Raw genomic sequence first — 23,780 nt, forward strand, 5'->3', positions numbered from 1 at the left:
TACAGGATTTAAGGGAATAATATGGTCCTGTAAAGATAACAGACCAAGAAAACAATTAGTGCCACAAACGAAGGCAATTGTATCTTCAGGATTTAAGGGAATTACTGTAAAGATAACAGACCAAGAAAACAATTTTAGGGGAATAATATTGTCTGTAAAGATAACAGACCAAGAAAACAATTAGTGCCACAAACGAAGGCAATTGTATCTTACAGGATTTAAGGGAATAATATTGTCCTGTAAAGATAACAGACCAAGAAAACAATTAGTGCCACAAACGAAGGCAATTGTATCTTACAGGATTTAAGGGAATAATATTGTCCTGTAAAGATAACAGACCAAGAAACAATTAGTGCCACAAACGAAGGCAATTGTATCTTACAGGATTTAAGGGAATAATATTGTCCTGTAAAGATAACAGACCAAGAAAACAATTAGTGCCACAAACGAAGGCAATTGTATCTTACAGGATTTAAGGGAATAATATTGTCCTGTAAAGATAACAGACCAAGAAAACAATTAGTGCCACAAACGAAGGCAATTGTATCTTACAGGATTTAAGGGAATAATATTGTCCTGTAAAGATAACAGACCAAGAAAACAATTAGTGCCACAAACGAAGGCAATTGTATCTTACAGGATTTAAGGGAATAATATTGTCCTGTAAAGATAACAGACCAAGAAAACAATTAGTGCCACAAACGAAGGCAATTGTATCTTACAGGATTTAAGGGAATAATATTGTCCTGTAAAGATAACAGACCAAGAAAACAATTAGTGCCACAAACGAAGGCAATTGTATCTTACAGATTTAAGGGAATAATATTGTCCTGTAAAGATAACAGACCAAGAAAACAATTAGTGCCACAAACGAAGGCAATTGTATCTTACAGGATTTAAGGGAATAATATTGTCCTGTAAAGATAACAGACCAAGAAAACAATTAGTGCCACAAACGAAGGCATACAGGATTTGAATAATATTGTCCTGTAAAGATAACAGACCAAGAAAACAATTAGTTGAAGGCAATTGTATCTTACAGGATTTAAGGGAATAATATTGTCCTGTAAAGATAACAGACCAAGAAAACAATTAGTGCCACAAACGAAGGCAATTGTATCTTACAGGATTTAAGGGAATAATATGGTCCTGTAAAGATAACAGACCAAGAAAACAATTAGTGCCACAAACGAAGGCAATTGTATCTTACAGGATTTAAGGGAATAATATGGTCCTGTAAAGATAACAGACCAAGAAAACAATTAGTGCCACAAACGAAGGCAATTGTATCTTACAGGATTTAAGGGAATAATATTGTCCTGTAAAGATAACAGACCAAGAAAACAATTAGTGCCACAAACGAAGGCAATTGTATCTTACAGGATTTAAGGGAATAATATTGTCCTGTAAAGATAACAGACCAAGAAAACAATTAGTGCCACAAACGAAGGCAATTGTATCTTACAGGATTTAAGGGAATAATATTGTCCTGTAAAGATAACAGACCAAGAAAACAATTAGTGCCACAAACGAAGGCAATTGTATCTTACAGGATTTAAGGGAATAATATTGTCCTGTAAAGATAACAGACCAAGAAAACAATTAGTGCCACAAACGAAGGCAATTGTATCTTACAGGATTTAAGGGAATAATATTGTCCTGTAAAGATAACAGACCAAAAGAAAACAATTAGTGCCACAAACGAAGGCAATTGTATCTTACAGGATTTAGGATTGTAAAGATAACAGACCAAGAAAAATGCCACAAAGCGAAAGGCAATTGTATCTTATTTAAGGGAATAATATTGTCCTGTAAAGATAACAGACCAAGAAAACAATTAGTGCCACAAACGAAGGCAATTGTATCTTACAGGATTTAAGGGAATAATATGGTCCTGTAAAGATAACAGACCAAGAAAAACAATTAGTGCCACAAACGAAGGCAATTGTATCTTACAGGATTTAAGGGAATAATATGGTCCTGTAAAGATAACAGACCAAGAAAACACAAACGAAGGCAATTGTATCTTACAGGATTTAGGGGAATAATATGGTCCTGTAAAGATAACAGACCAAGAAAACAATTAGTGCCACAAACGAAGGCAATTGTATCTTACAGGATTTAAGGGAATAATATGGTCCTGTAAAGATAACAGACCAAGAAAACAATTAGTGCCACAAACGAAGGCAATTGTCACAAAATGTTTGTCATTGCGGTTCTACAGTGGAAATGTACCTCTAGTTCCAACTTCTGAACAGCAACGTATGTCTCCTTTTATAAATATGGAGGAATTGAGTGAGCACATCTCATGTTCCCCCGGAACAGGGACACGTGGGCCGTCCAACAACAACCCCGACATGAGAGCAAGTTCGCAGCACTTTTTGGTGGCAGTCAGAGTAGCTTTGCTAATCAAGCGATGAACTCAGATCAAATATATATATTTTCTTACTCCCTGTTTCACCATCAGCCCTTTCAACATTGCAGACAGAAGTAAACCACTGTAGCAACAGGTCATAAACAGGAAGTAATAAGCTCACACTTGGAGTATGTTTGTAGATGGTTACAAATGAACTAAACCCAGCCCTTATCAGAAACTTAGTCAAATGACTTTGCGAGTCAGTTTATCAATGAAAGACCACAAAAATGAATTATTGACTCAAATGGTTTTGTACAACATCACAGATCAGCCCAGCATTATCTTTCAACTGACAAAAGTCACGTTTCTTGTTTTTTTCTTCTTGCTAGCTTTAGCTCAAAGCTCGGTGGCTTTTAAAGGCTAGCTAGCTTTAGCTCAAAGCGTGGTGGCTTTTAAAGGCTAGCTAGCTTTAGCTCAAAGCTTGGTGGCTTTTAATATAAGATCCTTGTCTAACTAACGTTACTTGTTGGTGGCCCATGGCCCTTAACTAGCCTGGTGAAGGCTATGCTTTTTTTCACCTTTGGGATTTGCCCTTTTTGCCATCTATATCACTTGAATACCGTGCTTCTACATCGATCTGCATTGCTTGCTGTTTGGGGTTTTAGGCCGGGTTTCTGTACAGCACTTTGTAACATCGGCTGATGTAAAAAGGGCTTTATAAATACATTTGATTGATTGGAACCTGTTTACACCTCACCTGGATTACAATGCTTTCTGTTACCTCTTACTATCCTGGAATCTGTGTGGATTACAATGCTTTCTGTTACCTCTTACCATCCTGGAATCTGTGTGGATTACAATGCTTTCTGTTACCTCTTACCATCCTGAATCTGTGTGGATTACAATGCTTTCTGTTACCTCTTACTATCCTGGAATCTGTGTGGATTACAATGCTTTCTGTTACCTCTTACCATCCTGGAATCTGTGTGGATTACAATGCTTTCTGTTACCTCTTACTATCCTGGAATCTGTGTGGATTACAATGCTTTCTGTTACCTCTTACTATCCTGGAATCTGTGTGGATTACAATGCTTTCTGTTACCTCTTACCATCCTGGAATCTGTGGATTACAATGCTTTCTGTTACCTCTTACCATCCTGGAATCTGTGTGGATAACAATGCTTTCTGTTACCTCTTACTATCCTGGAATCTGTGTGGATTACAATGCTTTCTGTTACCTCTTACTATCCTGGAATCTGTGTGGATTACAATGCTTTCTGTTACCTCTTACTATCCTGGAATCTGTGTGGATTACAATGCTTTCTGTTACCTCTCACTTTCCTGGAATCTGTGTGGATTACAATGCTTTCTGTTACCTCTTACTATCCTGGAATCTGTGTGGATAACAATGCTTTCTGTTACCTCTTACTATCCTGGAATCTGTGTGGATTACAATGCTTTCTGTTACCTCTTACCATCCTGGAATCTGTGTGGATAACAATGCTTTCTGTTACCTCTTACTATCCTGGAATCTGTGTGGATTACAATGCTTTCTGTTACCTCTTACCATCCTGGAATCTGTGTGGATAACAATGCTTTCTGTTACCTCTTACCATCCTGGAATCTGTGTGGATAACAATGCTTTCTGTTACCTCTTACCATCCTGGAATCTGTGTGGATAACAATGCTTTCTGTTACCTCTTACCATCCTGGAATCTGTGTGGATAACAATGCTTTCTGTTACCTCTTACCATCCTGGAATCTGTGTGGATAACAATGCTTTCTGTTACCTCTTACCATCCTGGAATCTGTGTGGATAACAATGCTTTCTGTTACCTCTCACTTTCCTGGAATCTGTGTGGATAACAATGCTTTCTGTTACCTCTTACCATCCTGGAATCTGTGTGGATAACAATGCTTTCTGTTACCTCTTACCATCCTGGAATCTGTGTGGATAACAATGCTTTCTGTTACCTCTTACCATCCTGGAATCTGTGTGGATAACAATGGACATTTCCAAGGTAAAACAACGTTCTGAGAACCATATGTTTATAAGAGCGTGGTTGTTTTAGGGTCATTTTGCATTCAACCTTTCCACAACGTTCTGGGAATGGTGCAGTATCGTTGATTGGCTTTGGAACATTCTCCGCGCATTTACAGGAACTTGACGAACCAATTTTCTCGGTATTTCATTACTGTAATAGAACGTCTCCTAAAAGTTCAAACATATTTAATTAAATGTTTGTTCGCGTTCTAGGAACGCATTGGGAATGTTCTCAAATAGTTCCCGAGAACCTTAACATTATTTTGTGGGAATGTTCTCAAATAGTTCCCGAGAACCTTAACATTATTTTGTGGGAATGTCAATACGTCCAACAGCTAGTCAACATGACCAGAACATTGTACCTATTTTTTTGAAAGCTTTCCGTATATATAACACACTTCCAACGTATATATTAGCCACTGTGTTTAACACACTTCCAACGTATATATTAGCCACTGTGTTTAACACACTTCCAACGTATATATTAGCCACTGTGTTTAACACACTTCCAACGTATATATTATTTACCCCATTTATTTCACATTTACGTTTGTTAGCTAGCTGGCTGTATCAATGAGCAGACTCGAATGCTAACTACCTCACATCCGACCACGAGCTCACTAAACTACCCCATTAAGCGGTCGCTATCACGTTTAAGGTAAGACCCAAATGCAGACTGTCGAAGTAACAATGTTTATTTCAGCAACAAGGGCGGTTAAACGACAGGTGAAGGCGGGCAGGGGTCGATAATCCAGAGTAGTGGGGCAAAGTTACAGGATGGCAGGCAGGGTCAGTGCGGGCAGAAAGGTCAAAACCGGGAAACCAGGAACAATAGTGACAGGAGCAGAGGGAAAACCGCTGGTAGGCTTGAAGAAACCAAAAAATAACTGGTAACAGACAAACGGAGAACACGGGTATAAATACACGGGATAATGGGGAAGATGGGCGACACCTGGAGGGGGGTGGAGACAATCACAAAGACAGGTGAAACAGATCAGGGCGTGACAGTTTGTCTTTGTCTTAGTAATAAACGTGACGTCCAGGTCGAGTGATCTGATTTGGATTCAACCTCACAGGAAGACAATTTTATCATGTGAAGATTTAATTCTGGGTCATATTCATTAGTGCACAACATAGTGAAATGCTTTGCAACAGAAAACAACAAAAAACAAGCTGTATTGGGGACATTTTAAGCTGAATGCAGTTTATATTCAGTTAAGAGTAATTAACACACTGTTGAGCTTATTTCTATGTTTTCCCTGTCTGCAATACACATCATTTCCACTGATCTTAATTGTGACACTTTATTTGTGTATGGGTTGATGGTCACTTGACTTGATACTGAATGTTCTGGAATGTTCTTTTATCTGTTGATAGGGTCTGACGCCAGACTGAAGGTTCCAGGACTGAGGACACTGATTTGTTGTTGTAATTTATTTATTTAAGCTTTAGTCATAAATCACCAAGGTATATTTTATAGATGGCCCTGTAGTTACAAAAACTATACACATCAATACTTTTTTTATTTCTTTAGCATTTACAGACTAAGGTCTCTTTTTATTGATCAGCCCTGTTGTTACAACAACAATCTATACACATCAGTACACTAAAAGCCAACCAGAGACCCCAAACACCCAATCATAGAACACAGACCCATTATCCAGGGGTCTTCCAACCTTTCTGCCCTAGAGCAGGGGTCTCCCAACCTTTCTGCCCTATAGCAGGGGTCTCTCAACCTTTCTGCCCTAGAGCAGGGGGTCTCTCAACCTTTCTGCCCTAGAGCAGGGGTCTTCCAACCTTTCTGCCCCAGAGCAAATCAAATCAAATTTATTTATATAGCCCTTCGTACATCAGCTGATATCTCAAAGTGCTGTACAGAAACCCAGCCTAAAACCCCAAACAGCAAACAATGCAGGTGTAAAAGCACGGTGGCTAGGAAAAACTCCCTAGAAAGGCCAAAACCTAGGAAGAAACCTAGAGAGGAACCGGGCTATGTGGGGTGGCCAGTCCTCTTCTGGCTGTGCCGGGTAGAGATTATAACAGAACATGACCAAGATGTTCAAATGTTCATAAATGACCAGCATGGTCAAATAATAATAAGGCAGAACAGTTGAAACTGGAGCAGCAGCACAGTCAGGTGGACTGGGGACAGCAAGGAGCCATCATGTCAGGTAGTCCTGGGGCACGGTCCTAGGGCTCAGGTCCTCCGAGAGAGAGAAAGAAAGAAAGAGAGAATTAGAGAGAGCATATGTGGGGTGGCCAGTCCTCTTCTGGCTGTGCCGGGTGGAGATTATAACAGAACGTGGCCAAGATGTTCAAATGTTCATAAATGACCAGCATGGTTGAATAATAGTAAGGCAGAACAGTTGAAACTGGAGCAGGAGCATGGCCAGGTGGACTGGGGACAGCAAGGAGTCCTCATGTCAGGTAGTCCTGAGACATGGTCCTAGGGCCCAGGCCAGTTGAAACTGGAGCAGCAGCATGGCCAGGTGGACTGGGGACAGCAAGGAGTCATCATGTCAGGTAGTCCTGGGGCATGGTCCTAGGGCTCAGGTCCTCCGAGAGAGAGAAAGAAAGAGAGAAGGAGAGAATTAGAGAACGCACACTTAGATTCACACAGGACACCTGAATAGGACAGGAGAAGTACTCCAGATAAACAAACTGACCCCAGCCCCGACACATAAACTACTGCAGCATAAATACTGGAGGCTGAGACAGGAGGGGTCAGGAGACACTGTGGCCCCATCCGAGGACACCCCGGACAGGGCCAAACAGGAAGGATATAACCCCACCCACTTTGCCAAAGCACAGCCCCCACACCACTAGAGGGAAATCTTCAACCACCAACTTACCATCCTGAGACAAGGCCGAGTATAGCCCACAAAGATCTCCGACACGGTACAACCCAAGGGGGGGGACCCGGACAGGCCGACCACAACAGTGAATCAACCCACCCAGGTGAAGCACCCCCCCAGGGACGGCACGAGAGAGCCCCAGCAAGCCAGTGACTCAGCCCCGTAACAGGGTTAGAGGCAAAGAATCCCAGTGAAAAGAGGGGAACCGGCCAGGCAGAGACAGCAAGGGCGGTTCGTTGCTCCAGAGCCTTTCCGTTCACCTTCCCACTCCTGGGCCAGACTACACTCAATCATATGATCCACTGAAGAGATGAGTCTTCAGTAAAGACTTAAAGGTTGAGACCGAGTTTGCGTCTCTGACATGGGTAGGCAGACCGTTCCATAAAAATGGAGCTCTATAGGAGAAAGCCCTGCCTCCAGCTGTTTGCTTAGAAATTCTAGGGACAATTAGGAGGCCTGCGTCTTGTGACCGTAGCGTACGTGTAGGTATGTACGGCAGGACCAAATCAGAGAGGTAGGTAGGAGCAAGCCCATGTAATGCTTTGTAGGTTAGCAGTAAAACCTTGAAATCAGCCCTTGCTTTGACAGGAAGCCAGTGTAGAGAGGCTAGCACTGGAGTAATATGATCAAATTTTTTGGTTCTAGTCAGGATTCTAGCAGCCGTATTTAGCACTAACTGAAGTTTATTTAGTGCTTTATCCGGGTAGCCGGAAAATAGAGCATGGATTAATTTTTCTGCATCATTTTTGGACAGAAAGTTTCTGATTTTTGCAATGTTACGTAGATGGAAAAAAGCTGTCCTCGAAATGGTCTTGATATGTTCTTCAAAGAGAGATCAGGGTCCAGAGTAACGCCGAGGTCCTTCACAGTTTTATTTGAGACGACTGTACAACCATTAAGATTAAGAGCAGGGGTCTCCCAACCTTTCTGCACTAGAGCAGTGGTCTCCCAACCTTGCTGCCCTAGAGAAGGGGTCTCCCAACCTTGCTGCCCTAGAGCAGGGGTCTCCCAACCTGTCTGCCCTAGAGCAGGGGTCTCCCAACCTTTCTGCCCTAGAGCAGGGGTCTCCAACCTTTCTGCCCTAGAGCAGGGGTCTCTCAACCTTTCTGCCCTAGAGCAGGGGTCTCTCAACCTTTCTGCCCTAGAGCAGGGTCTCCCAACCTTTCTGCCCTAGAGCAGGGGTCTCCCAACCTTTCTGCCCTAGAGCAGGGATCTCCCTTTCCTTTCTACCCTAGAGCAGGGGTCTCCCAACCTTTCTGCCCTAGAGCAGGGGTCTCCAACCTTTCTGCCCTAGAGCAGGGGTCTCCAACCTTGCTGCCCTAGAGCAGGGGTCTCCAACCTTGCTGCCCTAGAGCAGGGGTCTCCAACCTTTCTGCCCTAGAGCAGGGGTCTCCAACCTTTCTGCCCTACAGCAGGGGTCTCCAACCTTTCTGCCCTAGAGCAGGGGTCTCCAACCTTGCTGCCCTAGAGCAGGGGTCTCCCAACCTTTCTGCCCTAGAGCAGGGGTCTCCCAACCTTTCTGCCCTAGAGCAGGGGTCTCCCTTTCCTTTCTGCCCTAGAGCAGGGGTCTCCCAACCTTTCTGCCCTAGAGCAGGGGTCTCCAACCTTTCTGCCCTAGAGCAGGGGTCTCCCAACCTTGCTGCCCTAGAGCAGGGGTCTCCAACCTTGCTGCCCTAGAGCAGGGGTCTCCAAGCTTTCTGCCCTAGAGCAGGGGTCTCCAACCTTTCTGCCCTACAGCAGGGGTCTCCAACCTTTCTGCCCTAGAGCAGGGGTCTCCAACCGTTCTGCCCTAGAGCAGGGGTCTCCAACCTTGCTGCCCTAGAGAAGTGGTCTCCCAACCCTGCTGCCCTAGAGCAGGGGTCTCCAACCTTTCTGCCCTAGAGCAGGGGTCTCCAACCTTTCTGCCCTAGAGCAGGGGTCTCCAACCTTTCTGCCCTAGAGCAGGGGTCTCCAACCTTTCTGCCCTAGAGCAGGGTCTCCCAACCGTTCTGCCCTAGAGCAGGGGTCTCCCAACCGTTCTGCCCTAGAGCAGGGGTCTCCCAACCGTTCTGCCCTAGAGCAGGGGTCTCCCAACCGTTCTGCCCTAGAGTAGGGGTCTCCAACCTTGCTGCCCTAGAGAAGGGGTCTCCCAACCTTGCTGCCCTAGAGCAGGGGTCTCCCAACCTTGCTGCCCTAGAGCAGGGGTCTCCCAACCTTTCTGCCCTAGAGCAGGAGCACACGGACCATCTGTGAGTGGAACTGTGAAGACTGTCGAGGTGGGAGAGTTAACCGTCAACTCGTAATTGTTTATTCCACTTTCCATTTGGCAATGCGAACATCAGTAACCTCTACATAATGTACCATCAAATACATATAGAATTATATACCCTGGACTCTGACATTGCTCATCCTAATATTTCTATATTTCTTAATTCCATTATTTTACTTTTTAGATGTGCAGGTATTGTTATGTATTGTTAGATATTACTGCACTGTTGCACATCTGATAAATGTGTGCATTTGACCAATAAAATTTGATTTAATTTGTTGTTGCTGGAGTGTCTTGGTCAGTTTAGCACAGAAAATGCCACCCTCGTCAACCTGTCACCTAATCATGCCTAATGACCTTATTGGCTGTAAGAGAAAACATAACACCTGGTTGTTTTTAAATAACTTATTTTGAAATTGTTTGCCAGAATAAACAATGTTATGAATATTTGTCGAAACTGCGTTACGCACTCCAGTCAACAGATTGCGATGTGAGTCTTTCATGTGGTGCTTCTTGCGTGACGTCTAATCTAGTGGACGGAACTGGAAGCTTCTTCAACGACCAACAAGGCTACTGATTCAACCATTTCGGTAGCTTGCTAGTCAACATAAAATCGAATCATTGAAGCTCTTTAGACCATTCTTGTGTATATTAATCAGTGTTTAAAAGACAATTGTGTGTACGTATTAACGTAAAATTAATTTGCTTGTAGAATTGACCAATTTGTTAAAAAAAGGTATACCAGCACTAGGCTAGTCGCAAATGCTAACTAGCTACCTAGCTAACATCCCCGACCATGAGTTCACTAAGCTACTCCCCCCCTGCTAAAGAACAGGTCTTCTGGATGGAGAAAGAAGCTCTGGGTCTTAACTTTGTCGTAAAAGAAGAGGAGGATATTACAGTGAAAGAAGAGGAGGATATTACAGTGAAAGAAGAGGAGGATATTACAGTAAAAGAAGAGGAGGATATTACAGTGAAAGAAGAGGAGGATATTACAGTGAAAGAAGAGGAGGATATTACAGTAAAAGAAGAGGAGGATATTACAGTGAAAGAAGAGGAGGATATTACAGTAAAAGAAGAGGAGGATATTACAGTGAAAGAAGAGGAGGATATTACAGTGAAAGAAGAGGAAGAAGCTTTCAGAGTGAAAAGGGAAGAAGAAATCACATTGAAAGAAGAAAATGTTACAGTGAAAGACGAGAAAGAACCTTTTGGAGTGAAAGAGGAAGAGGGGATAGAGGCTGTCACAGCGAAAGAGGAAGAAGGGATAGAGGCTGTCACAGTGGAAGAGGAAGAGGGGATAGAGGCTGTCACAGTGGAAGAGGAAGAGGGGATAGAGGCTGTCACAGTGGAAGAGGAAGAGGGGATAGAGGCTGTCACAGTGGAAGAGGAGGTGGTAGACGCTTTCAGAATTAAAAAGGAGGAAGAGGATGTTACAGTCCAAGACGTGAACGAGCCTTTTGGGGTGAAAAGGGAAGATGGGGTAGAGGCTGACACAATGGAAGAGGAGGTGGTAGACACTTTCAGAATTAAAAAGGAGGAAGAGGAGGCAATCACATTGAAAGAAGATGTTCCTACAGTGAAAGAAGAGAAAGAACCCCTTGGAGTAAAAGAGGAAGAGGAGGCTATCACATTAAATGAAAAGGAGGATGTTCTAATGGAAGAAGAGGAAGAACCTGTTGGAGTGGAAGAGAAGGTTATCTCAAAAGAGGAAGACGTTTTGGGAGTAAAAGAAGGCGGGGATGAGGAGGACGAGCCTGAAGATCCGAATAACACAAGTGAGTACCGTCTTAAAACAGGGGCACAAGCTATGCAGTTGTTGAACTAATGTGTGGTTTTAAAGGGGCATTCTACTGATGTTCTACACATGAATATGTGGTTCAGTACTGTAGGAATTGTTGAAGGAGCTCTCTGTGATCGTTCCATACATTTGGGGATTTTTAAAGTAATGACATATATGCCTTGCTCGAACTTAGACCCCTTTATTCGTGATTTAATGTATTAATAAGATTGGGTCTCTTGCATTCCATAGCGACTGCGTTGGATTACTTACGACCAAATCCGTATCCGTGTATCGATGAATATCCATAGTCAGTATGCAGTGTTTCTTTAATAAAAGGTCGTCCCTTACATCACCGAGCGGTGCCCAGGAAATATTGTTTTTGTTAGACGCGACCACCTCCCGTGGTCTACGTTTGGGCCAATAAAGGAGGTCGGTGTAAATTTGTGATACGTTCCAACAGGAATCTGTAACAAAAACAGGATTCAGAATAAGATACCGGGTAGAGAGTGGGTTATTTCATTACGTTTTTTCACTCACCACGTTTATCCACTCTGGTAGTCTACGGACAAACATTAAGAATAAGCTACGTGGTGAGTTGATGCCTATTCAGCAGCTAGTTAGCCAGGTGGTGAGTTGATGCCTATTCAGCAGCTAGTTAGCCAGGTGGTGAGTTGATGCCTATTCAGCAGCTAGTTAGCTAGGTGGTGAGTTGATGCCTATTCAGCAGCTAGTTAGTTAGGTGGTGAGTTGATGCCTATTCAGCAGCTAGTTAGCTCGGTGAGTTGATGCCTATTCAGCAGCTAGTTAGCCAGGTGGTGAGTTGATGCCTATTCAGCAGCTAGTTAGCTAGGTGGTGAGTTGATGCCTATTCAGCAGCTAGTTAGCTAGGTGGTGAGTTGATGCCTATTCAGCAGCTAGTTAGCCAGGTGGTGAGTTGATGCCTATTCAGCAGCTAGTTAGCTAGGTGGTGAGTTGATGCCTATTCAGCAGCTAGTTAGCCAGGTGGTGAGTTGATGCCTATTCAGCAGCTAGTTAGCTAGGTGGTGAGTTGATGCCTATTCAGCAGCTAGTTAGCTAGGTGGTGAGTTGATGCCTATTCAGCAGCTAGTTAGCCAGGTGGTGAGTTGATGCCTATTCAGCAGCTAGTTAGCTAGGTGGTGAGTTGATGCCTATTCAGCAGCTAGTTAGCTAGGTGGTGAGTTGATGCCTATTCAGCAGCTAGTTAGCTAGGTGGTGAGTTGATGCCTATTCAGCAGCTAGTTAGCTAGATGGTGAGTTGATGCCTATTCAGCAGCTAGTTAGTTAGGTGATTTGATCATGCTACTTTGTATGCGTTGTTTGTTGTCATCCTTGTGCATGACGTTTTTGGAACAGATTCCTGTTGGAACGTTCCACAGATTATACCCACCCTGCATATACCAATCCCAGATTATACCCACCCTGCATATACCAATCCCAGATTATACCCACCCTGCATATACCAATCCCAGATTATACCCACCCTGCATATACCAATCCCAGATTATACCCACCCTGCATATACCAATCCCAGATTATACCCACCCTGCATATACCAATCCCAGATTATACCCACCCTGCATATACCAATCCCAGATTATACCCACCCTGCATATACCAATCCCAGATTATACCCACCCTGCATATACCAATCCCAGATTATACCCACCCTGCATATACCAATCCCAGATTATACCCACCCTGCATATACCAATCCCAGATTATACCCACCCTGCATATACCAATCCCAGATTATACCCACCCTGCATATACCAATCCCAGATTATACCCACCCTGCATATACCAATCCCAGATTATACCCACCCTGCATATACCAATCCCAGATTATACCCACCCTGCATATACCAATCCCAGATTATACCCACCCTGCATATACCAATCCCAGATTATACCCACCCTGCATATACCAATCCCAGATTATACCCACCCTGCATATACCAATCCCAGATTATACCCACCCTGCATATACCAATCCCAGATTATACCCACCCTGCATATACCAATCCCAGATTATACCCACCCTGCATATACCAATCCCAGATTATACCCACCCTGCATATACCAATCCCAGATTATACCCACCCTGCATATACCAATCCCAGATTATACCCACCCTGCATATACCAATCCCAGATTATACCCACCCTAATAAAGGCATATCCATTGATTCTTGGAGACTATAATTTATTAATGCCCAATACATTTAGTTCAACTGTTGTACCCCGTCTGAGGGGTATATTACGTAGCGAGATAGAGTTAGCGAGCTAACTTGGGTCAATTTAGAATTTAACTCATTGAATTGTTTTGCCCTCTGATTGTTAGTGTCTATGGGTTATTGTGTGTAGATTGATGAGGACAATAAATAATTTAATCAATTTTAGAATAAGTCTGTAACGTAACAAAATGTGGGAATAATGGAAGGGGTCTGAATACCTTCCGAATGCACTGCAGTCTGGAAATAAGACAGTATTTAGTTATATTTTCGGAGGTTTAGAGACAAAAGCACTGGTTGTCCCTTCTGTTTGGCATAGTTTCTAGCAGGGCACACTGGTTGTCCCTTCTGTTTGGCATAGTTTCTAGCAGGGCACACTGGTTGTCCCTGCGGTTGGCATAGTTTCTAGCAGGGCACACTGGTTGTCCCTGCTGTTGGCATAGTTTCTAGCAGGGCACACTGGTTGTCCCTTCTGTTTGGCATAGTTTCTAGCAGGGCACACTGGTTGTCCCTGCTGTTGGCATAGTTTCTAGCAGGGCACACTGGTTGTCCCTTCTGTTTGGCATAGTTTCTAGCAGGGCACACTGGTTGTCCCTGCGGTTGGCATAGTTTCTAGCAGGGCACACTGGTTGTCCCTGCGGTTGGCATAGTTTCTAGCAGGGCACACTGGTTGTCCCTGCGGTTGGCATAGTTTCTAGCAGGGCACACTGGTTGTCCCTGCGGTTGGCATAGTTTCTAGCAGGGCACACTGGTTGTCCCTGGGGTTGGCATAGTTTATAGCCAATCACACTGGTTGTCCCTGCTGTTGGCATAGTTTCTAGCAGGGCACACTGGTTGTTTGTTCTAAACAGAAATGTTTGCTATGCAGGCTGGCTAACGTGCTTCTCCCTTGCTAGCTTGTTAACACAATCACATCAAACTCTGAAGCTGGAATGACAGCAAACCAGATGCAATTTCGTTGGACTTTTTCTCTATTGTAATTTCTTTAAATGGTTCCATAATAGTGACGATGATGCTTGGTTTCGAGTGGCTCGGAAAAGGTTGCTCTCATCCGGTGACGTTTACTCTCTAAGGCAGGGTGTAGATCGCATTTCAAAATTGCAATATTGTTGGAGAGGCAGATAGTTTATACAAATGTTGCAAACCAAATGTTAGACTAAAAGCATGGGGTGAAAATATCTAGATAATTTTTTCCCAGTGGAGATTAGTTTATAAATTGCCTGGCTGGGCTGTGAGAGAGTGGAGATTAGTTTATGAATTGCCTGGCTGGGCTGTGGGACAGTGGAGATTAGTTTATGAATTGCCTGGCTGGGCTGTGGGACAGTGGAGATTAGTTTATGAATTGCCTGGCTGGGCTGTGAGACAGTGGAGATTAGTTTATGAATTGCCTGGCTGGGCTGTGAGACAGTGGAGATTAGTTTATGAATTGCCTGGCTGGGCTGTGGGACAGTGGAGATTAGTTTATGAATTGCCTGGCTGGGCTGTGGGACAGTGGGCTGTGGGACAGTGGAGATTAGTTTATGAATTGCCTGCCTGGAATGGAAAAATATCAACAGTCAAAAAGATATATCAAAATGAACAGACTAGGTCTATACTGCTCCTGCATGGTGTAACAATACATCATGTAGATGTATATAATGAACAGACTAGGTCTATACTGCTCCTACATGGTGTAACAATACATCATGTAGATGTATATAATGAACAGACTAGGTCTATACTGCTCCTACATGGTGTAACAATACATCATGTAGATGTATATAATGAACAGACTAGGTCTATACTGCTCCTACATGGTGTAACAATACATCATGTAGATGTATATAATGAACAGACTAGGTCTATACTGCTCCTACATGGTGTAACAATACATCATGTAGATGTATATAATGAACAGACTAGGTCTATACTGCTCCTGCATGGTGTAACAATACATCATGTAGATGTATATAATGAACAGACTAGGTCTATACTGCTCCTACATGGTGTAACAATACATCATGTATATACTGCTCTACATGGTGTAACAATACATCATATATATAATGAACAGACTAGGTCTATACTGCTCCTACATGGTGTAACAATACATCATATATATAATGAACAGACTAGGTCTATACTGCTCCTACATGGTGTAACAATACATTATGTATATAATGAACAGACTAGGTCTATACTGCTCCTACATGGTGTAACAATACATCATGTATATAATGAACAGACTAGGTCTATACTGCTCCTACATGGTGTAACAATACATCATGTATATAATGAACAGACTAGGTCTATACTGCTCCTACATGGTGTAACAATACATCATGTAGATGTATATAATGAACAGACTAGGTCTATACTGCTCCTACATGGTGTAACAATAATCATGTATATAATGAACAGACACTGCTCCTCATGTAACAATACATCATGTAGATGTATATAATGAACAGACTAGGTCTATACTGCTCCTGCATGGTGTAACAATACATCATGTAGATGTATATAATGAACAGACTAGGTCTATACTGCTCCTACATGGTGTAACAATACATCATGTAGATGTATATAATGAACAGACTAGGTCTATACTGCTCCTGCATGGTGTAACTACATCATGTAGATGTATATAATGAACAACTAGGTCTACATCATGTAACAATACATCATGTAGATAATGAACAGACTAGGTCTATACTGCTCCTACATGGTGTAACAATACATCATGTATATAATGAACAGACTAGGTCTATACTGCTCCTACATGGTGTAACAATACATCATGTATATAATGAACAGACTAGGTCTATACTGCTCCTACATGGTGTAACAATACATCATGTAGATGTATATAATGAACAGACTAGGTCTATACTGCTCCTACATGGTGTAACAATACATCATGTAGATGTATATAATGAACAGACTAGGTCTATACTGCTCCTACATGGTGTAACAATACATCATGTAGATGTATATAATGAACAGACTAGGTCTATACTGCTCCTACATGGTGTAACAATACATCATGTAGATGTATATAATGAACAGACTTGGTCTATACTGCTACTACATGGTGTAACAATACATCATGTAGATGTATATAATGAACAGACTTGGTCTATACTGCTCCTACATGGTGTAACAATACATCATGTATATAATGAACAGACTTGGTCTATACTGCTCCTACATGGTGTAACAATACATCATGTATATAATGAACAGACTAGGTCTATACTGCTCCTACATGGTGTAACAATACATCATGTAGATGTATATAATGAACAGACTAGGTCTATACTGCTCCTACATGGTGTAACAATACATCATGTATATAATGAACAGACTAGGTCTATACTGCTCCTACATGGTGTAACAATACATCATGTATATAATGAACAGACTAGGTCTATACTGCTCCTACATGGTGTAACAATACATCATGTAGATGTATATAATGAACAGACTAGGTCTATACTGCTCCTACATGGTGTAACAATACATCATGTATATAATGAACAGACTAGGTCTATACTGCTCCTACATGGTGTAACAATACATCATGTATATAATGAACAGACTAGGTCTATACTGCTCCTACATGGTGTAACAATACATCATGTAGATGTATATAATGAACAGACTAGGTCTATACTGCTCCTACATGGTGTAACAATACATCATATATATAATGAACAGACTAGGTCTATACTGCTCCTACATGGTGTAACAATACATCATGTAGATGTATATAATGAACAGACTAGGTCTATACTGCTCCTACATGGTGTAACAATACATCATGTATATAATGAACAGACTTGGTCTATACTGCTCCTACATGGTGTAACAATACATCATGTAGATGTATATAATGAACAGACTAGGTCTATACTGCTCCTACATGGTGTAACAATACATCATGTAGATGTATATAATGAACAGACTAGGTCTATACTGCTCCTACATGGTGTAACAATACATCATGTAGATACATATAATGAACAGACTAGGTCTATACTGCTCCTACATGGTGTAACAATACATCATGTAGATGTATATAATGAACAGACTAGGTCTATACTGCTCCTACATGGTGTAACAATACATCATGTAGATGTATATAATGAACAGACTAGGTCTATACTGCTCCTTCATGGTGTAACAATACATCATGTATATAATGAACAGACTAGGTCTATACTGCTCCTGCATGGTGTAACAATACATCATGTAGATGTATATATTGATGAGGAATTTAAAAACTGTATGTTTGAAAGAGATGGGGCAAAAGGAGTGGCTAATATGTCTGGCTGCACATCTGGCTGGCTTACATACTGCAAACTGAGAAATTATGTGACTAAACTCAACAAAAATAATCAACTTTATTATGAAGCCAAGATCAATGATATGAAGAATGATGGGAAAAAAACCTTGGAATACTTTAAATGAAATGATGGGCAGAAAGACATTCAACTCCATCTTTTATCGAATCAGATGGCATATTCATCACAAAACCATTTGATGTTGCCAATTATTTTAATTATTATTTCATTGGCTAAGTGGGCAAACTTAGGCAGGAAATTCCCACGACAAACAGGGAGCAATTATATTCATGCATAAAAATAAAAAAAATAATGAAAGAAAAGCAGTTCATGTTTGAATTATGTAAAGTTAGTGGGAGAGGTGGGAAAATTATTGTTATCGATCAATAATGATAAATCTCCTGGCATTGACGACTAAGATGGAAAGCTACTGAGGACGGAAGATGACTCTATAGCCACTCCTAAGTTGTCTTTATTATGAATCCAAGATCAATGTTATAAAGAATGATGTAAAAAAAAACATAATGAAAGAAAAGCAGGTATCAAATTTTTTAACGTTAGTGTGGGAGAGGTGGAAAAATTGTTATCGATCAATAATGACAAACCTCCTGGCATTGACAACTTAGGAGTGGCTATAGAGTCAGCTACTGTCCTCAGTAGCTTTCCATCTATCTGTCATATTTTTAATCTGAGCCTAGAGGAAATGATTTGTCCTCCTCAGGCCTGGAAGGGAACCAAAGTAATTCTGCTACCCAAGAGTGGTAAAGCGGCCTTTACTGGTTCTAACAGCAGACCTATAAGCTTGCTGCCAGCTCTTAGCAAACTGTTGGAAAAATATGGTGTTTGACCAATTACAATGATATTTCTCTGTAAACAAATTAACAACAGACTTTCAGCATGCTTATAGAGAAGGGCACACTGACACAAATGACTGATGATTGGTTGAAAGAAATGGATAATAATTAGATTGTGGGAGCTGTACTGTTAGATTTCAGTGCAGCCTTTGATATTGCTGACCATAACCTGTTGTTGAAAAACGCTATGGCTTGTCAACCTCTGCAATATCGTGGATTCAGAGCTATCTATCTAATTAAACTCAAAGGGTTTTCTTTAACGGAAGCATCTCTAATGTCTAACATGTAAAGTGTGGTGTACCACAGGGCAGCTCTCTAGGCCCTCTACTCTTTTCTATTTTTACCAATGACCTGCCACTGGCATTAAACAAAGCATGTGTGTCCATGTATGCTGATGATTCAACCATATACGCATCAGCAACCACAGCTAATGAAGTCACTGAAACCCTTAACAAAGAGTTGCAGTCTGTTTTGGAATGCATGGCCAGTAATAAACTGGTCCTGAACATCTCTAAAACTAAGAGCATCGTATTTGGAACAAATCATTCCAGAAGTGCTAGACCTCAGCTGAATCTGGTAATGAATGGTGTGGCTGTTGAACAAGTTGAGGAGACTAAATTACTTGCATTACTTTAGATTGTAAACTGTCATCGTCAAAACATATAGATTCAATGGTTGTAAATATGGGGAGAGGTCTAGCCGTAATAAAGAGATGCTCTGCTTTTTTGACACCACACTCCAAAAAGCAAGTTCTGCAGGCTCTAGATTTGTCTTATCTTGATTATTGTCCAGTCGTGTGGTCCAGTGCTGCAAGGAAAGACCTAGTTAAGCTGCAGCTGGCCCAGAACAGAGCGGCACGTTTTTGCTCTTAATTGTAATCAAAGGGCTGATATAAATACTACACATGCCAGTCTCTCTTGGCTAAGAGTTGAGGAGAGACTGACTGTAATCACTTCCTCTTTTACATGAATGTGTTGAAAATCCCAAATTGTTTGCATAGTCAACTTACACACAGCTCTGACTCACACACACTTATCCCACCAGGGGTCATTTCATAGTCCCCAAATCCAGATCAAATTCAAGAAAACGTAAAGAGCCCTTATTGCATGGAACTTCCTTCCATATCATATTGCTCAAATAAACAGCCAACCTGGTTTAAAAAATCTGATAAAGCAACACCTCATGGCACAACCCCTCTCCCCTATTTGATCTAGATAGTTTGTTTGTATGCATTGAGATGTTGGCTACGTGTGCCTTTTACTAAAATGTATGTTGTTCTGTCCTTGAGCTGTTCTTGTCTATTGATGTTCTGTGTTATGTCATTCTGTATTATGTTTTGTGTGGACCCCAGGAAGTAGATGCTGCTTTTGCCAAAGCTAATGGGGATCCGAATAAAATACCAAATATAATGAACGTCCACTCGTGGCGTTCCACATTTGATTTATATTCGTACGAAATTCATTAAATCCTTTTGACATTCAGCACCTTCATTTTCTCTGACGTGGAACTATTGGGCGTTCATGTGCTGCTGGGAAGTGGTAAGTCTGACGTGGAACTATTGGGCGTTCATGTGCTCCTGGGAAGTGGGAAGTCTGACGTGGAACTATTGGGCATTCATGTGCTGCTGGGAAGTGGGAAGTCTGACGTGGAACTATTGGGCATTCATGTGCTGCTGGGAAGTGGGAAGTCTGACGTGGAACTATTGGGCATTCATGTGCTCCTGGGAAGTGGGAAACTCAGAAGTGGGAAGTCTGACGTGGAACTATTGGGCATTCATGTGCTCCTGGGATGTGGGAAACTAGGAAGTGGGAAGTCTGACGTGGAACTATTGGGCGTTCATGTGCTGCTGGGAAGTGGGAAGTCTGACGTGGAACTATTGGGCATTCATGTGCTCCTGGGAAGTGGGAAACTCGGAAGTGGGAAGTCTGACGTGGAACTATTGGGCATTCATGTGCTCCTGGGATGTGGGAAACTAGGAAGTGGGAAGTCCGACGTGGAACTATTGGGCATTCATGTGCTCCTGGGAAGTGGGAAGTCTGACGTGGAACTATTTGGGCATTCATGTGCTCCTGGGAAGTGGGAAACTAGGAAGTGGGAAGTCTGATGTGTTCAAGTGCTTTTGATGTCAACAATTCTTCAACCCAATAAGATTTAACATTTAGCTAATAATAAAGTTAGCTAGCTTGCTTAGCATTAACATTGGTCAAACTTAGCCACATTATAAATATTGATAAGGTTGTCATTGTCAAAAATGTATTTTGGTTGAAAAGGTTAAAGGTCAGTGGTAAAACGTCACAACTCAAGTAACATTTTCTCTGAATTTCCCACTTGTAATTCCGATTTAGAGGGTCAGTCATGTGAAATTTCCCACTGGGAACTAGGAGTTTATGATAAGTCCCTGGTTCGAATCCCAAAGCCAACTTGGGGAAAAATCACGTAACCCTAATTGCTCCTGTAAGTCTCTCTGGATAAGAGCGTTGTGCTAAATTAGTCAAATGTAAATATTGAGGTATCTAGTCTGGATTTAACCTCATAAGAAGATAGTTGAATCATATGGAGGTTTCATTTTGGTCTCTCTGTTTAACCATATACTCTGTCTTTGGCAGGAGAGAGACCAGACTCTTACTCTGACAGCGGGAGTACTTCAGCGGAACCAGACCCAGAGATGCCCAAACCAGTGAAACCACACCACTGCTCCCAATGTGGAAATACATTTTTCTCATCAGGGGACCTGAAAAAGCATAAGAGAACACACTCTGTAGAGAGGCCTTTCCAATGCTCTCAGTGTGGAAAGCGATTTATCCAGGCATCACATTTGAAAGAACATAAGAGAATACACACAGGAGAGAAGCCTTTCCAATGCTCCCAGTGTGGAAATAGTTTTACCCGGTTAAGGGGCCTGAAAAGGCATAAAGGAATACACACAGGAGAGAAGCCTTACCACTGTTGTCATTGTGGACAGAGTTTTAGGTGGTTAGTGACCCTGAAAACACATGAGAGGACACATACAGGAGAGAAGCCTTTCCAATGTTCCCAGTGTGGGAATGCTTTTACACGGTTAGAGAAGCTGAAAGAACATGAGAGAATTCACACTGGTGAAAAGCCTTTCCAATGCTTGCAGTGTGAAAAGAGATTTATCCAGTCATGGAATCTCAAAGAGCATGAGAGGATACACACAGGGGAGAAGCCTTTCCAATGCTTCCAGTGTGGAAAGAGTTTTACCCGGTTAAGGTACCTGAGTAAGCATAAAGAAATACACATGGGAGCGAAGCCTTACCCCTGTTCTCATTGTGGACAGAGTTTTAGGGGGTTAGTGAGCCTTAAAACACATGAAAGAATACACACAGGAGAGAAACCTTTCAACTGCTCTCAATGTGGAATTACTTTTACCTTGTTAGGGAGCCTGAAATCACACCAGAGGACACATGATAAAAGCCATACCACTGCTCTCATTGTAGAAAGAGAACATGAAATCACATGATCGAATATAGAGTCGGGGCCATATTTGCGAACATAAGCAAGCATATGAAGTTAAATGGTTTTCATGCACAAGATGCATATCAACCAATGAAAAGTGTTGATTCACTTACATGTGACTGACCGCTAATGAAATCAAACACATGAATGGAATGTTATCAAACACATGAATGGAATGTTATCAAACACATGAATGGAATGTTATCAAACACATGAATGTTATCAAACACATGAATGGAATCAAACACATGAATGGAATCAAACACATGAATGTTATCAAACACATGAATGTTATCAAACACATGAATGGAATCAAACACATGAATGGAATGTTGTCAAACACATGAATGGAATCAAACACATGAATGGAATGTTATCAAACACATGAATGGAATCAAACACATGAATGGAATGTTATCAAACACATGAATGGAATGTTATCAAACACATGAATGGAATGTTATCAAACACATGAATGGAAGGTTATCAAACACATGAATGGAATGTTATCAAACACATGAATGGAATGTTATCAAACACATGAATGGAATGGAATCAAACACATGAATGGAATGTTATCAAACACATGAATGGAATGTTATCAAACACATGAATGGAATGTTATCAAACACATGAATGGAAGGTTATCAAACACATGAATGGAATGTTATCAAACACATGAATGGAATGTTATCAAACACATGAATGGAATGGAATCAAACACATGAATGGAATGTTATCAAACACATGAATGGAATGTTATCAAACACATGAATGGAATGTTATCAAACACATGAATGGAATGTTATCAAACACATGAATGGAATGTTATCAAACACATGAATGGAATGTTATCAAACACATGAATGGAATGTTATCAAACACATGAATGGAATCAAACACATGAATGGAATCAAACACGTGAATGTTATCAAACACATGAATGTTATCAAACACATGAATGGAATCAAACACATGAATGGAATGTTGTCAAACACATGAATGGAATCAAACACATGAATGGAATGTTATCAAACACATGAATGGAATCAAACACATGAATGGAATGTTATCAAACACATGAATGGAATGTTATCAAACACATGAATGGAATGTTATCAAACACATGAATGGAAGGTTATCAAACACATGAATGGAATGTTATCAAACACATGAATGGAATGTTATCAAACACATGAATGGAATGTTATCAAACACATGAATGGAATGTTATCAAACACATGAATGGAATGTTATCAAACACATGAATGGAATGTTATCAAACACATGAATGGAAGGTTATCAAACACATGAATGGAATGTTATCAAACACATGAATGGAATGTTATCAAACACATGAATGGAATGGAATCAAACACATGAATGGAATGTTATCAAACACATGAATGGAATGTTATCAAACACATGAATGGAATGTTATCAAACACATGAATGGAATGTTATCAAACACATGAATGGAATGTTATCAAACACATGAATGGAATGTCATCAAACACATGAATGGAATGTCATCAAACACATGAATGGAATGGAATCAAACACATGAATGGAATGGAATCAAACACA

At 41.3% G+C, this 23,780-nt stretch overlaps 1 protein-coding gene across 1 annotated transcript; it reads left to right on the forward strand.

Moving 5' to 3' along the window:
* The first annotated feature begins 10,531 nt into the window (after nucleotides 1–10,531).
* LOC124026530 (gastrula zinc finger protein XlCGF8.2DB-like) lies at nucleotides 10,532–22,387 on the forward strand. Its single transcript, XM_046339443.1, has 2 exons — nucleotides 10,532–11,281; nucleotides 21,323–22,387. Exons 1-2 carry the CDS (start codon nucleotides 11,002–11,004, stop codon nucleotides 22,195–22,197), a joined length of 1,155 nt encoding a protein of 384 aa, XP_046195399.1. The 5' UTR covers nucleotides 10,532–11,001; the 3' UTR covers nucleotides 22,198–22,387.
* Nucleotides 22,388–23,780: the final 1,393 nt, after the last annotated feature.

This window comes from Oncorhynchus gorbuscha, unplaced genomic scaffold (genome assembly GCF_021184085.1).
Source record: "Oncorhynchus gorbuscha isolate QuinsamMale2020 ecotype Even-year unplaced genomic scaffold, OgorEven_v1.0 Un_scaffold_2748, whole genome shotgun sequence".
Classification (NCBI taxonomy): domain Eukaryota; kingdom Metazoa; phylum Chordata; class Actinopteri; order Salmoniformes; family Salmonidae; genus Oncorhynchus; species Oncorhynchus gorbuscha.

What these genes read in the sequence shown, in the direction of transcription:
- LOC124026530 (XM_046339443.1), top strand. Translation starts at nt 11,002, where the DNA reads ATGGAAGAGGAGGTGGTAGACACTTTCAGAATTAAAAAGGAGGAAGAG. An exon ending in TGAAGATCCGAATAACACAA is followed by an intron (nt 11,282 to 21,322) that starts GTGAGTACCGTC and finishes TGTCTTTGGCAG; the next exon opens with GAGAGAGACCAGACTCTTAC.